Here is a 14,838-nt window from a genome sequence, read left to right as displayed (position 1 = left end):
GTACTTCATTCCTTTTTATGCCTGAATAATATTCCATTGTATGGATATAACCACATTTTATTTACCCATTCATAAGCTGAAGGGCATTCGGGTTGTTTCAACTTTTTTGACTATTATGAGTAATATTTCTATGAAAATTTGTGTATACAGTTTGAGTGTGAACATGTTTTTCCATTTTCATATGCATATGCCTAAGAGTGGAATTACTGATTCTTACGGTTTACTGTTTAAATTTTTAAGGAATAGCCAAACTGTTTTCCAAAGTGGCTGTATTACTTTGCTTCCCATAACTGATGCAAGGGTTCCAAGTTCTCCACGTTCTTACCAACATGTCTGTCTTTTTTATTACAGCCATCTTAAGATGGTGTGAAATGATCATTTCACTGTGGTTTAGATATGCATATGTACTTCCTTAATGACTGTTCCGGTTTGCTAATGCTACCGTAACGCAAGATACCAGAAATGGATTGACTTTTTTTTTTTTTTTTTTTTTTTTAATCATCATTTTATTGAGATATATTCACATACCACGCAGTCATACAAAACAAATTGTACTTTCGATTGTTTACAGTACCATTACATAGTTGTACATTCATCACCTAAATCAATCCCTGACACCTTCATTAGCACACACACAAAAATAACAATAATAATAATTAGAGTGAAAAAGAGCAATTGAAGTAAAAAAGAACACTGGGTACCTTTGTCTGTTTGTTTCCTTCCCCTACCTTTCTACACATCCATCCATAAACTAGACAAAGTGGTGTTTGGTCCTTATGGCTTTCCCAATCCCATTGTCACCCCTCATAAGCTACATTTTTATACAACTGTCTTCGAGATTCATGGGTTCTGGGTTGTAGTTTGATAGTTTCAGGTATCCACCACCAGCTACCCCAATTCTTTAGAACCTAAAAAGGGTTGGGATTGACTTTTATAAAGGGGTTTATTTGATTGCACAGTTACAGTCTTAAGGCCATAAAGTGTCCAAGGTAAGGCATCAACAACTAAGTACTGTGCCAGTCTGGATGTATTATATCCCCCAAAATGCCATGTTTTTTGATGCAATCTTGTGGAGGCAGATGTATTAGTGTTGATTAGACTGGAATCCTTTGATTGAGTGTTTCCATGGAGATGTGACTCAATCAACTGTGAGTGAAATGTTTGACTGGATAATTTCCATGGAGGCGCTGCCCCACCCATTCAGGGTGGGTGTTAATTGGATCACTGGAGTCTTCTAAAGGAGTTCTCAGACAGAAGGACCAGAAAACAACTAAGAGCAACATTTTGGAGAGCAACTGAGAGTGACATTTTGAAGAGGAGCTGCAGCTAAGAGAGGACAAAACACCCCAAAAGCAACATTTTGAAATGCAACCTAAAAGCAAGCAGATGCCAGCCACGTGCCTTCTGAGCTAACAGGTTTTCCAGACACCAATGTCCATCCTTAAGTGAAGGTACCCTATTGTTGGTGCCTTACCTTGGACACTTTATGGCCTTAAGACTGTAACTGTGTAACCAAATAAACCCCCTTTATAAAAGCCAACCCATTTCTGGTGTTTTGCAATCCAGCAGCATTAGCTAACCAGGACAGGTACCTTCTCTGGAGGATGGCCAATGGCGTCCGGAAAACCTCTGTTAGCTGGGAACGCATGTGGCTGGCATCTGCTTGCTCCCAGGCTGTGTTTCAAAATGGCAATCTCCAAAATGTCTCCATCAGCTTCCAATGGCCGTCTTCAAAATTTCTGTCTCAGCTCCAGCTCTTCTCCAAAATGTCACTCTCAGTTGCTCTCCAAAATATCACTCACAGCTGCTCCAAGGTCCTTCTGTCTGTGAACTCCTTTACAGGACTCCACTGAGCCAATTAACATCCCAGCTGAATGGGCCGGGTAACACCTCCATGGAAATTATCCAATCAAACGTTTCACTCACAGCTGACTGAGTCACATCTCCATGGGAATACTCAAAGAATTCCAGCTTAATCAACACTAATATGTCTGCCCCCACAAGACTGCATTAAAGAATATGGCTTTTTCGGGGGTGGGGTGCATAATATATACAAACCAGCACAATGACCAGTAATGTTGAACATCTTTCATGAGCTTAATGGCCTTATGTGTGTTTTCTTTGAAGAAAAGCCTATTCAAATCATTTGTCAATTTTAATTGGATTGCCTTTTCATTTTTGAGTTAAAACAGTTCTTTTATACATTCTTAAATATATATACCCATGTATTCATATATTCTAGACCCTTTTTTTTTCTTTTGTTGGTTTTCCTTTTTGTGTTATATCTAAGAAATCACTGCCTAATCCAAGATTTACACCAATGTTTTCTCCTAAAAAATTTTAGTTTTAGTTCTTTGATTTAGGTCTTTGATCTAATAAATTTAATTTCTGTATATGATATGAGGTGGTGGGGCTCATGAGCTCTTTCAAATCTATTAATTCTTTATGCTGCTTTAGATTACTAACAATTTGTCTCAATTAAGGGTAAGGGAATGAGAATAAGTAAAAAGCCCTAAGCTTATGTAATGAGTCACAAACCAGGAGAAAATTACTTTTAAATGTTTGTCTTTTAGGTTAACCATGAATGACGTCTCTTTCTAGTAGCTCCAAGACCTGGAAAAAAAATTCATCACTGAGAACTGACTTTTTAATATCTAAGAATTATATTCTTTTCAAAGTGACCTCGACTTATTAAGACTTAGAACATGCTTTAGTGACTCAACTGTCTGTAAATATCTCAAGTGAATGCTCATTTTTTTTTTAAATTTTAAGACAAAGCAAGACAAGGAGGCCCGTTAATTATTTCAGGAGGTACTATGTTGCTACTCTACTCCGTTTGATAACATAAAACAAGACAGAAAAATGAGACTAAAATTACTTATAAATATTTTTGAGTGATTGCCTTTCAGAAGAACATTAAAAACTGGTTCTACTTTATCCATACAATGATAGTATCTCCAATATTTCTGAGGTTCCCTAAAAGGCATGGATGTTAGAGAACATAGCTTTTATAGCAACGAATGTGGAAAAAGTAAATGCAAATCAATGATCACCAACAAAAATAGTCCTAAGAAAATGATAAAGGGACAGAGGAGTCTCATTTTTATACACATAAAGGCCTTGACATCATTACACTTACACACACAACCAAAGTGAAAAGGGGTCAAGAGCACTATCCTGAACTGGGTCCATAAACAGACGTTTTGTAGAAGAGTCAAATGTGATGCAAATCGACAAGCCAGAAGTGACTATACATCCAGCATGCTAGTCATGATTTTAAGAAATGTGAAATGCCATGGCACTCAGGGGGATACTCACGGGAGAGAGTTTCTGGATGAGGTCATGGGCAACATGGACAAGGTTCTTGTCTTCATGGAGACATTTCTGAAATTTCTTGCTCTCCTCATCTTCCAAAAGATCGAAATCAATGGCAGCGTCCAGTAAGGCCTGGATCAGCCCCTTCCAGGATTTTAGGGCTGGAACCTGAGGTGCAACTGCAGCACTGATGCCTGTGCCAATCACCAGCACGAGTTCCCGAGGCTTCTTTGCTTTCAAGCTGGGAAGCAGCTTCCTGCAAATGTAAAACAAATGAGAGGACTGAGAACATACAACAGATACAATCATGGAAAGCTTATTTTAACTAAAACCGTGGGTTTATAGCTGGAAAGATCACAAAGAGCAGTTACTGACATCTCCCCAAAGTAGCTTAAGCAGAAAGACCAGAAAACTGTACTGGTGCCTGCTGATAAACAAAGTCACAAACCTATTTTATGGGAATCCTAAAAAGCAATCTCAAAATCAACTTTCTCCTTTATAGCCCTTTCCACCCAAGAAAACCCTCTCATCAGAAAAAGATCCAACTATATTACAGCTCAGCAGAAAGTTCTGCCTAATAAATTACATTTTAAACCAACATTAAGTTTTAAAAATACCTGTTTGATTTCGATTCCAGAAATAGAGAAATATGACAAAACATGGCAAAAGTTCCTATTACTGAGAAACATAAAACACGAAATGAAAGACAATAAAAAAAATTAACCCCAAATTTTATAAACATTATTAAGATAAAACTAAGCATGACATAGTCAAATATGGGAAGAAATCTGGCCACAGTTTTGCTCTAGATATTCTCAGGCAAAAGGAGAAAACAAAACTGACTATTAGAATTCTCAAAACACAGGAATCTCACTAACCTAAATAAAAAACAAAGAAATAACTAGTCAAAGGATATGACATGGAAAACATTCCCTTTTCACCATGATAAACATAGGTAGACTTTTGTCCTGAAGCTTATATGTAAAATAGCATGAATACAAGTTTTTGTTGTTTTGGTTTTTTGTTTTTCTCCCTTTCATCCTGAACACTATGCTAAAATCCCTATTTGAAATATGTTTCCTCCGTTTGATTTTTGCTAATGGTATGCTTTTATCCAAGAAATTGCCTTTTCTAATCTTTTGTCCAAATGATGATAAAAAATGAATGGAAAGAGATCAGCATTTTGATAAAAACTAAGTGTGATGGATGGAAACCTTATGTACTCCAGAAAAACATGTTCTTAAATCTAATCCAATCCTTTGGGTGTGGACCCACTGCAAGTAGGACCTTTTGATAAGACTGCTTCACTTAAGGTATCATCCACATTATTCAGGGTGGGTCTTAGTCCTATTATTAGAGTCCTTTATAAATGGAATCAACACACAGAGAGAGAGTTCCCTGACTTTCTGCCAGGGAAGCAAGAAGCTGAAAGTAACAAAACCCAGAAGAGAAGGGAGAGACCAGTAGCCACTATCATGTGCCTTGCCATGTGGCAAAGGAGCCATGGATCGCCAGCAGCCGGTCTTTGGGAAGAAAGCATCACCTTGATGATGCTTTGATCTGGACATTTTTTTGGCCTCAAACGGTAAGCTAATAAATTGCTACTGTTTAAGCCAATCTGGTATCCGCTTTCAGTGGCCTAGGAAATGCAAGACGAAAAGATATGTCACTTTTTGTCTTGGGAAACCTGGTTTTGGGGAACAAACTCTAGAATCACCTTTTCTATCCCCAAACTCTGGATTCAATCATTCAACAATTAAGAAAAACCTATTAAGTGCCAGGCACTATGCAAGGCACTAGTGATTATCCATGAATGAGATGGAGTCCTTGACCCTGAATATTTAGTCTACTGGAAAAGACTTATAATAGATATTAGACGCAGATGATAGAAAAAATTTGTTTCAGTTAAGGGGAATCAAGACAGTGAACTGTAACTGCATGGATACACACATACACAGAAAATTTCTAGAAGCATTCCCAAGAATTGTAAATAGTGGTTAACTCCAGGGAGCATGACTGGGGAGAATAAGGAACGCTGATGTTTCACTTTATACTGCTGTACTATGTAAATTTTTTACCATATACAGATTTAAGCTATAATTTCTACCAATTTAACAATTCCAGTTAAAAAGGAAACATTTAGCAGCAGTGTTTAATTTCTGGTCCTTCCTAAAACTACCAAATAACAGAAAAGTTTTTTTTTTTTTTTTTTTTAAGACAAATCTTTAAGGAGGAGAATGGGAAAAGATAGCAGCAGACAACAGAAGTCAACACTGTAAAGCAACAGTCCTTGGGAATGTTCAGGCACCTCTGAAGGTGGAGTGGCAGGTGGGGTAAGATAAAAGAAGGAGTTGTAACTCTGTGTTAGAAGCAGTTAGTGTATCTGAGAAATTAAGAATTAACAAATTATTATGATTACTGAATCATTATATAGACATTTTTCTTTGTATATCGTAGAATAGGCAGAAGTTAATATCTGAAATTACTGAAACTCACTAGTCTTACCCTTGTTTATACTTAACTATTGTAAAGGTTATTCTGGCCTAGTCTCAGCCTTGTTTATACTTTCTATTGTAATGGTTATTCTAGCCTAGTTTTACCCTTGTTTATACTTATTATTGTAATGGTAACAACTCCATACTCCCTTGTTAGATTCCATAACAACTCTAAATGCTTTAGACTCAAGGAGACAGATTTTGGGGCCCAAAGGCCATCTAATCTCCTGCTTTGTGTGTAGCGTTAAACACTTTCTCTCTTTGAAACTCGGGTGTCATGGATTGGTTGTTATGCACATTGGGAGAGAACCCACCACTTTTATTTGGTATCAATTTGGTAACCATGAAGGGACAAAGATTCCTAAGAAGCAAGGAATACAGCTGCTCAAAGTTCTGGAGCCCTGGTAGGAAAGGTGAACACAGTAATCAAGCCTTTTGTGGCCACTAGGACTTTTTTACTCTGGAGGCTTGGCAACTGGTTTTTCTCTGCTCTGCCAGCACTACAGCCCTCAGTGCCTTAAAAAGTTTCAAAGAGAGAAACAGTTTCCAGTTCCAAGTCCGGACATCTGACTGCGGGAGCAGGTCATCAAGGTAAAAGTGGATCGGGAAGTTAGTACAGCAGTTCGAGTCCCATGGACCTGAGCTTGAGGCCCTGGGTCCCGCTTTCAGAACAATCCCCTTTGCTCTGACCTCCACACCTTTGTTTTCTGAGTACCATTCTGTTTGGGCTTCAACGCCCTGTCCTGACACTTTGTCTGCTGACTAAACTCCTGAAAAACAAGTAATACAACAATTAATTCGTATTTAATGAAATTAAGTATGCCTGTTTAACTGTTAACTGCCTGTTACTTAGGTACAGTGTTTAATGCCTGTTTAATTAATTGGTGTGGTACTCAAATATATAATAAGTGTTAAGCATCTGTTTAAATTTGTAGTGTGTTACTACATTTGTATTGTTCAAGTGTTCTATTTGGTTACTGGTTATGGAAGTTTTTTAAAATGCAAAACTTTGGGCAGTATTTGAAAAATTGGAAAGATTTTAGTTATGAGCCTATGAGGAAAAAGTTTATTTCTGTATACAATCTGGCCTCAATATGATTTATAATCAGGAGAGAAATGGCCTAAGAATGGCTCTATGGAAAAGAACACTGTATTTAAAGTTAAGAGTTGTTCTGCAAAAGAGCAGAAATGGGATGAGATGATGTATGTTCCATCTTTTATTTGTCTCTGTGCCAGTCTGAATGTATTATGTCCCCCAAACGCCATTATCTTTGATGTAATCTTGTGTGGGCAGACCTATCAGTGTTAATTAGATTGTAATTCTTTGAGTGTTTCCATGGAATGTGCCCCACCCAACTGTGGTGATGACTCTGGATAATTTCCATGGAGGTGTTGGCCCACCCATTTAGGGTGGGCCTTGATCAGTGGAGCCATATAAATGAGCTGACAAACAGAAGGAACTCAGTGCAGCTGTGAGTGATATTTTGAAGAGGAGCTACAGCCAAGAGGGACACTTTGAAGAAAGAACAGGAGCAGCTGATGAGAGAGAGTTTGAAGATGGCTATTGAAAGCAGAATCTTGCTCCAGAGATGATAAGAGAGGACAAATAACCCAAGAGCAACTAAGAGTGACATTTTTGAGGAACTGCAGCCTAGAGAGGAACATCCTGGGAAAAAGCCATTTTGAAACCAGAACTCCAGAGCCAACACCAGCCACATGCCTTCCCAGCTAACAGAGGTTTTCTGGACACCATTGGGCATCATCCAGTAAAGGTACCCAATTTGGACACTTTATGGCCTTGAAACTGTAACTGTGTAACCGAATAAACCCTTTTTTATAAAAGCCAATCCATTCCTGGTGTTTTGCATTCCAGCAGCATTAGCAAACTAGAACAGTCTCTCTCAGCAATCAATGTTGATGAAAAAATATAAAATTTTACCTGTAAAGATTAGCAGAGAACAGAAAAATGTCTTCTCTGATTCAAATCCAGAGGCTCTAATAACTTCTCCATCTGTTCCACCTGCACCCTGTAACCAAGGAGCCAAAAAAGCAGGAAAGGAGGAAGCTCCCCTACCTCCTCCTCCTCCTCTGTATCCCTCTTTATCAGAGGTAAAAGACTCTAAGATAGAAATAGTCTCCTCTTACCATACCCACCAGGGTACTCAATTTGGACAGGGCTGCTTTCTAAAACTAGCAGCCGAGCCACCAGCAAAGCTTCTACCCCTCCAGCAAGTGCCCATAGTCAAGCATATGAGAAAGGATGAAAACGCAGGAGTCAAATCAGTGGGTTCCATATTTCTATGTTTCTGTGTGCCTTTCTATTTATGTCTGTTTGTGCAATGTATATTTTCCTACTTCCAGATGGTAATACCAAACTGGCAAACAAAAATTTTTTCATTCTTTCACATATGGATATCCAGTTCTCCCAGCACCATTTGTAGAAGACACTGTTCTGCTCCAGTAGAGTGGACATGGAAGCCTTGTCAAAAATTATTTGAACCATAGATTTGAGGGACTATTTCTGAACATTCAATCCTACTGATCAATATGCCTAATCTTTAGGCCAGTACCATGCTGTTTTGACCACTGTGGCTTTGTAATATGCTTTATTTTCAGGAAATGTGAGTCCTCCAACTTTGTTCTTCTTTTTCAAGATGTTTTTGGATATTCAAGGCCCTTTATGCTTCCAAATAAATTTTGAATAAATTTGGCTTTTCCATTTCTGCAAAGTAAGCTATTGGAATTTTGATTAGGATTGCACTGAATCTATGAATCAGTTTGGGTAGAACTGACATCGTAACAACATTTAACCTTCTAATCCATGAACACAGAATGTCCTTCCATTTATTTAGGTCTTCTTTGATTTATTTTAGCAATGATTTGTAGTTTTCTGAATATAGGTCCTTTACATCCCCTAATTTTAATCCTAGATATTTGATTCTTTTAGTTGCCACTGTAAATGCAATTTTTTAAATTTCCTCCTCAGATAGGTCATTACTAATATATAGAAACACTATTAATTTCTGCATGTTTATCTTGTATCCTGCCACTTTGCTAAACTTTATTAGTTCTAGTAGCTTTGTCAAAGATTTTTCAAGATTTTCTAAATATAGAATCATATCATTTGCAAATAGTGAAAGTTTTACTTCCTCCTTTCCAATTTCGATGCCTTTTTTTTTCCTCTTGCTTAACTGCTCTAGCTAGAACTTCTAGCACAATGTTGAACAGCAGTGGTGACAGTGGGCATCCCTGTCTTGCTTCAGATCCAAGAGGGAAAACTTTCAGTCTCTCACCATTCAGTACAATGTTAGCTGTGGGTTTTCATGTATGCCCTTTACCAGGTTAAGTTTCCTTCTATATCCTATCTTTTGAACTTTCTACCAAGAAAGGATGCTGGATTTTGTCAAATGTCTTTTCTGCATCAATCGAGATGATCATGTGGTTTTTCCCCTTCAATTTGTTAATATGGAGTATTACATTAACTGATTTTCTTGTGTTATCTACTCTTGCATACCTGGAATAACACCCACTTGATCATGGGGCATAATTATTTTAATGTGCTGTTGGATTCAATATTCATATATTTTGTTGAGGATTTTTGCATCTATACTCATTAGTGAGACTGGTCTGCAGTTTTCTTTTCCTATGGGTATCTTTATCTGGCTTTGGTATTAGGGTGATGTTGGATTCACAGAATGAGTTACACAGTGCTTCCTCTACTTCAATTTTTGGTAAATCTTTGAGCAGGACTGGTATTAATTCTTTTTGGGATGACTGGTAGAATTTACCTGTGAAACCATCTGGTCTTGGGCTTTTCTTTGTGGGGAGATTTTTGATGGCTGATTCAATCCATTTACATATGAATGGTTTGTTGAGGTCTTCTATTTCTTCTCGAGTCAATGTAGATTGTTCATGTATTTCTATAAATTGTCCACTTCATCTAAGTTGTCTAATTTGTTAGCATACAGTCGTTCATAGTGTCCTCTTACGATCATTTTTATTTCTGTGGGGTCAGGGATAATGACCTTCCTCTCATTTCTGATTTTATTTGCATCTTGTCTCATTTTTTGTCAGTCTAGCAAAGGGTTTGTCAATTTCATTGATCTTCTCAAAGAAACTTTTGGTTTTATTTATTCTCTCTATTGTACTTGTTTCTCAATTTCATTTATTTCTGCTCTAATCTTTCTTTCTTTCCTTCTGCTTGCTTTGGGATTACCTTGCTGTTCTTCTCTAGTTCCTCCAGGTGTTCAGTTAGGTCGTTGACTTGAGCTCTTTCTTTCTTCTTAATGTAGGCATTTAGGCTATAAATTTCCTTCTCAGCAATGCCTTTATTACATCCCATATGTTTCAATATGTTTGTTCCCATTTTCAATCATATCAAGATATTTACTGCTTTCTCTTGCAATCTCTTCTTTGATCCACTGACTGTTTAACTGCATGTTGCTTAACCTTCATATATTTGTGAATTCTCCAGTTCTCCAGCTGTTATTGATTTTCAGCTTCATTCTATTATGATCACAGCAAGTGCTTTGAATAATTTCAATATTTTTAAACTTATTGAGATCTGTTTTGTGACCTAACATACGGTCTATCCCTGACTATGATCCATGAACACCTGAGAATAATGTATATCCTGCTGTTTGGGGGTGCAATCTTCTGTACGTGTCTGTTAGATCTATTTCATTTATCATATTATTTAGGTTCTCTGTTTCCTAATTTGTCTTCTGTTTAGATGTTCTATTGGTGAGAATGGTGTATTCAAACCTCCACCTATTACTGTAGAGACATCAATTTCTCCCTTCAGTTTTGCCAGTATTTGCCTCATTTACTTTGGGGCATCTTGGTTAGGTGCACAGATATTTATGATTGTTATTTCTTCTTGGTGAATTGCCCCTTTTATTAATATGTAATGTTCTTCTTTGTCTCATAGCATTTTGCATTTGAAGTCTATTTTGTCCAGTATTAATATAGTTACCTCAGGTCCTTTGTGTTTACCGCTTTCATGGAATATATTTTTCCAGCCTATCACTTTCAATCTATTTGCATCGTTGGGTCTAAAATTTTTATCTTTGGGTCTTATGGACAGTATATATATATATATATATATATTAATTCCCTCTGCCAATCTGTATCTTTTGATTTGAGAGTTTAATCCATTAACATTCAATGTCATTACTGTAAAGGCAGTACTTATTTCAACCATTTTATCCTTTATTTTTTATCAAGGTATTTTTTTTCATCTCTTTTTATTCTTTTAGTTATCCCTACTGATAATCTTCATTTTTACACTCTCTTCCAAGTCTCTCTCTCCTGACTTTACTTTTCAGCCTGCAGAACTCCCTTTAGCTTTGTTTGTCGGTGAATATTTAAAAATCTCCCTCATTTCTGAAAGGCAGTTTTTCTGGATAAAGAATCCTTGGCTGACAATTTTTTTTCTTTCAGTATCTTCAACATATCATATCACTGCTGTGCTGGTATAGATGTATTATGTCCCCCCAAAATGCCATTTTCTTTGATGCAATCTTCTGTGGGCAAATGTATTAGTGTTGATTAGATTGTAACTCTTAGTGTTGATTAGATTGTAACTCTTTGAGTGTTTTCATGGAAATGTGACCCACCCAACTGTAGGTGATAACTCTGATTAGATAATTTCCATGGAAGTGTGGCCCCGCCCATTCAGCCAGGGCCTCAGTTAGTTCACTGGAGCCCTATAAAAGATCAGACAGAAGGAGCAAGCTTGCTACAGCCAAGAGGGACACTTTGAGGAATGCACGGGAGCTGAGAGAGGAGGGCAGATGAGGGACAGTTTGAAGACGGCTGTTGAAAGCAGACTTTTGCTCCAGAGAAACTAAGAGAGGACAGATGCCCCAAGAGCAACTGAGAGTGACATTTTTGAGAGAAGCTGAAGCCTAGAGAGGAACGTCCTGGGAGAAAGCCAGTTTGAAACCAGAACTCCGGAGCAGATGCCAGCCACATGCCTTCCCAGGTAAAAGAGGTTTTCCGGACACCACTGACCATCTTCCAGTGAAGGTACTCAATTGTTGATGACTTACCTTGGACACTTTATGGCCTTAAGACTGTAACTTTGTAACCAAACAAACCCCCTTTATAAAAGCCGATCCATCTCTGGTGTTTTGCATTCCGGCAGCATTACCAAACTGGAATGACTGCCTTCTTGACTCCATGGTTTCTGAAAATAAATTGGAATTTGATCTTATAGGGCATCCCTTGTATTTAATGAATCACTTTTCTCTTGCTGCTTTCAGAATTTTCTCCTTCTCTTTGGCATCTGACAGTTTGATTAGTATGTGTTTTGGAGTGGGTCTATTTGGATTTATTCTGTTTGGAGTATACTGGCATTTCTTGGTATGCATATTTATGTCTTTTGTAAGAGTCTGGAAATTTTTGGCTATTATTTCCTTAAATAGTCTTTCTGCCCCTCTTCCCTTCTTTTCTCCTTCTGGGCTACCCATGATGAGTATGTCTGTGCCATTCATGCTGTCATTCAATTTCTTGTAACCCTGTTCAATTTCTTCCACTCTTTTCTCTATTTTTCTTTTGTCTGTTTGATTTCAGATGTCCTGTCTTCTAACTCACTGATCCTTCCTTCTGCATTTTCAAATCTGCTATTGTATGCCTCTAGTATGTTTTTAATCTTATCTATTGAGTCTTTTATTCCCATAAGATCTTTTATTTTTCTTTGCATACTTTGAAATTCTTCTTTATGCTCACCCAAAATCTTGTTAACATAGATGCACTGAGAAACCAAAAAATTCACGTGACTCACTTTACTGCGATACTCACTTTATTGCAGAGGTCTGGAACTGGACCCGTGATATTGCCGAGGTATCCCTATATTCACTCAAGCCATCAAATAAATTTAGAAGTATGATAAAGACATTTTCAAATGTCTCCAAACATTTTTCTCCTGTAGATTCTTACTAAGGAAGCTAAAGGATGTGTTTCAGAAAAATGAAGGAGTACACCAAAAAGAAAGTCATGAGATCCAGGAAACAAAGGAGCCAATATAGGAGAGATATAAAGGTAAATGGCCTGTCCAGAGTGGAATGCAGTCCAAAGGCGAATAAACCCATGAAACACATCAAACTAGTAAATGACTGATGTGTTTTAGCATATCTAGGCAATTTACTCTTCTGACATAGAGTTTGAGGATAAATTAATGACAGACACACAGAAAACAAAACAAAACAAAAGAATCTTTAATAACATGGAGGAAAAAACTGTATAGGAAAGCAGATGAAATTATAGCACATTACTAGGCTCAGCAGTGAATAATATTCATACAATCCAAATAATATAAATATTAAAATGGATTTAATAAAAAAATTGTGTGATAAGTAGGTGTGTGTACGTGTATGGGGGTGATGATATGGGGGATCCACGACAGCAAGCTTAATCACAATCTTCTAATAGGAAATAAATAAAACCAAAAAAACAAAATATATGCTAGAACTCCAGGGTGCATCAGAATCCCCTGGAGAGCCTGTTAAAACACAGACTGCTGAACCCCCACCCCTAGACTTCCTAATGCAGAAGATCTGGGGTGGACCCCTAGAATCTGCATTTCTAAGAAGCTCCCAGGTGTGCCAGTTTGGATGTATTATGTCCCCCAAAATGCCATGTTCTTTGGTGCAATCTTGAGGGGGCAGATGTATTAGTGTTGATTAGGTTGGAATCCTTTGAGTGTTTCCAGGGAGCTATGACTCAATCAGCTGTGGGCGAGGCCTTTGATTGGATAATTTCCATGGAGGTGTTACCACACCCATCCAGGGCGGGTCTTAATTGAATCACTGGAGTCCTATAAAAGAGTTCACAGACAGAAGAAGTTGCTGCAGGCAAGAGAGACACTTTGAAGAATGCACAGGAGCTGAGAGTGGAGCTGGAACACAACCTGGGCTCAGCAGACGCCAGCCACGTGCTCCCAGCTAACAGAGGTTTTCCAGACGCCATTGGCGTTTGTGTTGATGCCTTCATTTGGACACTTTATGGCCTTCAGACTGCAACTTTGTAATCGAATAAACCCCCTTTATAAAAGCAAAAAAAAAAAAAAAAAAAAAAACCCAAAAAAACAAAATATAGCAATATACATACAGTATTTAGAAATATGGATTTAAATATTAGAAGAAAACAGAAAAAAATGTTGAAAGTGACTGTCTCTGAGGAGGGGTAGGGCATTAACAGCTTTAAAGTAATGACTTTTAAAATTATGTACATGTATTACCTCAATAAAAAACTAAAATTACATCAAAAATAAAAACAATTTGAGTTTTTAAATGAAGGTCAATATTAATTAGTGAAAACAACTGGAATATAGAGTAAGTTATTTTTCTTTATCCAACATCACTGGTAATTTACTGTATTTCCCAGATTCCCTTCCCTTGTTTACCTGGGCTTTTTGGTGGGAGGTGCACCATCACTGAAGAATTCAAAAATCTTGTCGATATCAGAGGCCTGGCTCCCTGTAGAAGCCATCCAGTTTCTAAAACAGATTAAACACCATGAACCATGATTAGACCTCTAAAGTATGCCATTCAAACTAGCATGTGCAGTAAATATCGGTTTTAATAAATTATACACCATAAAGGTGTTTTGGAGGTATCCTCTGCTTAACAGAAATTTATTAATCAATCAGAGTTCCAAATTTAAGGACTCAAATTAAATTCATCTAAATGAAGTAACCGCTGAAATGACAGAACTTGAGTATTCCATACTGCCATCTTACTTCAGTTCCTGGAATGCCCCAAAAAGCAATGTCAACTAATGTCAATTGCTGGAAATCACTTTGTGGATCTTAAGAAATACCTGCTATTCCATTACATGAGAGAGGCTTTGGGAAGACTGAAGGGAGAAAAACAACCCATATGTAAGTGTGCTAATAACCCCCAGTTATTTGCTATCGGCTAAAAAATGAATGGGTCAAGAACAAAACAATCAGTACTAAGTTGCTGATTGTTGCTGGACAACTGTGTTCCGGCAATGGGACGTGTCTTTCCAACTAAATACTAGA

General features: G+C 37.5%; 1 protein-coding gene across 3 annotated transcripts in view; it reads right to left on the bottom strand.

Moving 5' to 3' along the window:
- Positions 1–14,838, bottom strand: part of FAM118B (family with sequence similarity 118 member B) — a 62,506-nt gene that overhangs the window by 16,978 nt on the left and 30,690 nt on the right. For all 3 annotated transcript variants that reach the window (XM_037841908.1, XM_037841911.1, XM_037841909.1), the window contains exons 2-3: positions 14,218–14,310; positions 3,319–3,571 (exon numbers count right to left, since the gene is read on the bottom strand). In XM_037841908.1, coding sequence (XP_037697836.1) covers positions 3,319–3,571; positions 14,218–14,303 — 339 coding nt within the window. In that variant the 5' untranslated portion in view covers positions 14,304–14,310. The remainder of the gene's footprint in view (positions 1–3,318; positions 3,572–14,217; positions 14,311–14,838) is intronic.

Source organism: Choloepus didactylus, chromosome 6, assembly GCF_015220235.1.
Source record: "Choloepus didactylus isolate mChoDid1 chromosome 6, mChoDid1.pri, whole genome shotgun sequence".
Lineage (NCBI taxonomy): Eukaryota > Metazoa > Chordata > Mammalia > Pilosa > Megalonychidae > Choloepus > Choloepus didactylus.
Note: the sequence above shows the minus strand (reverse complement) of the source record. Positions and strands in the feature narration are given on the sequence as shown.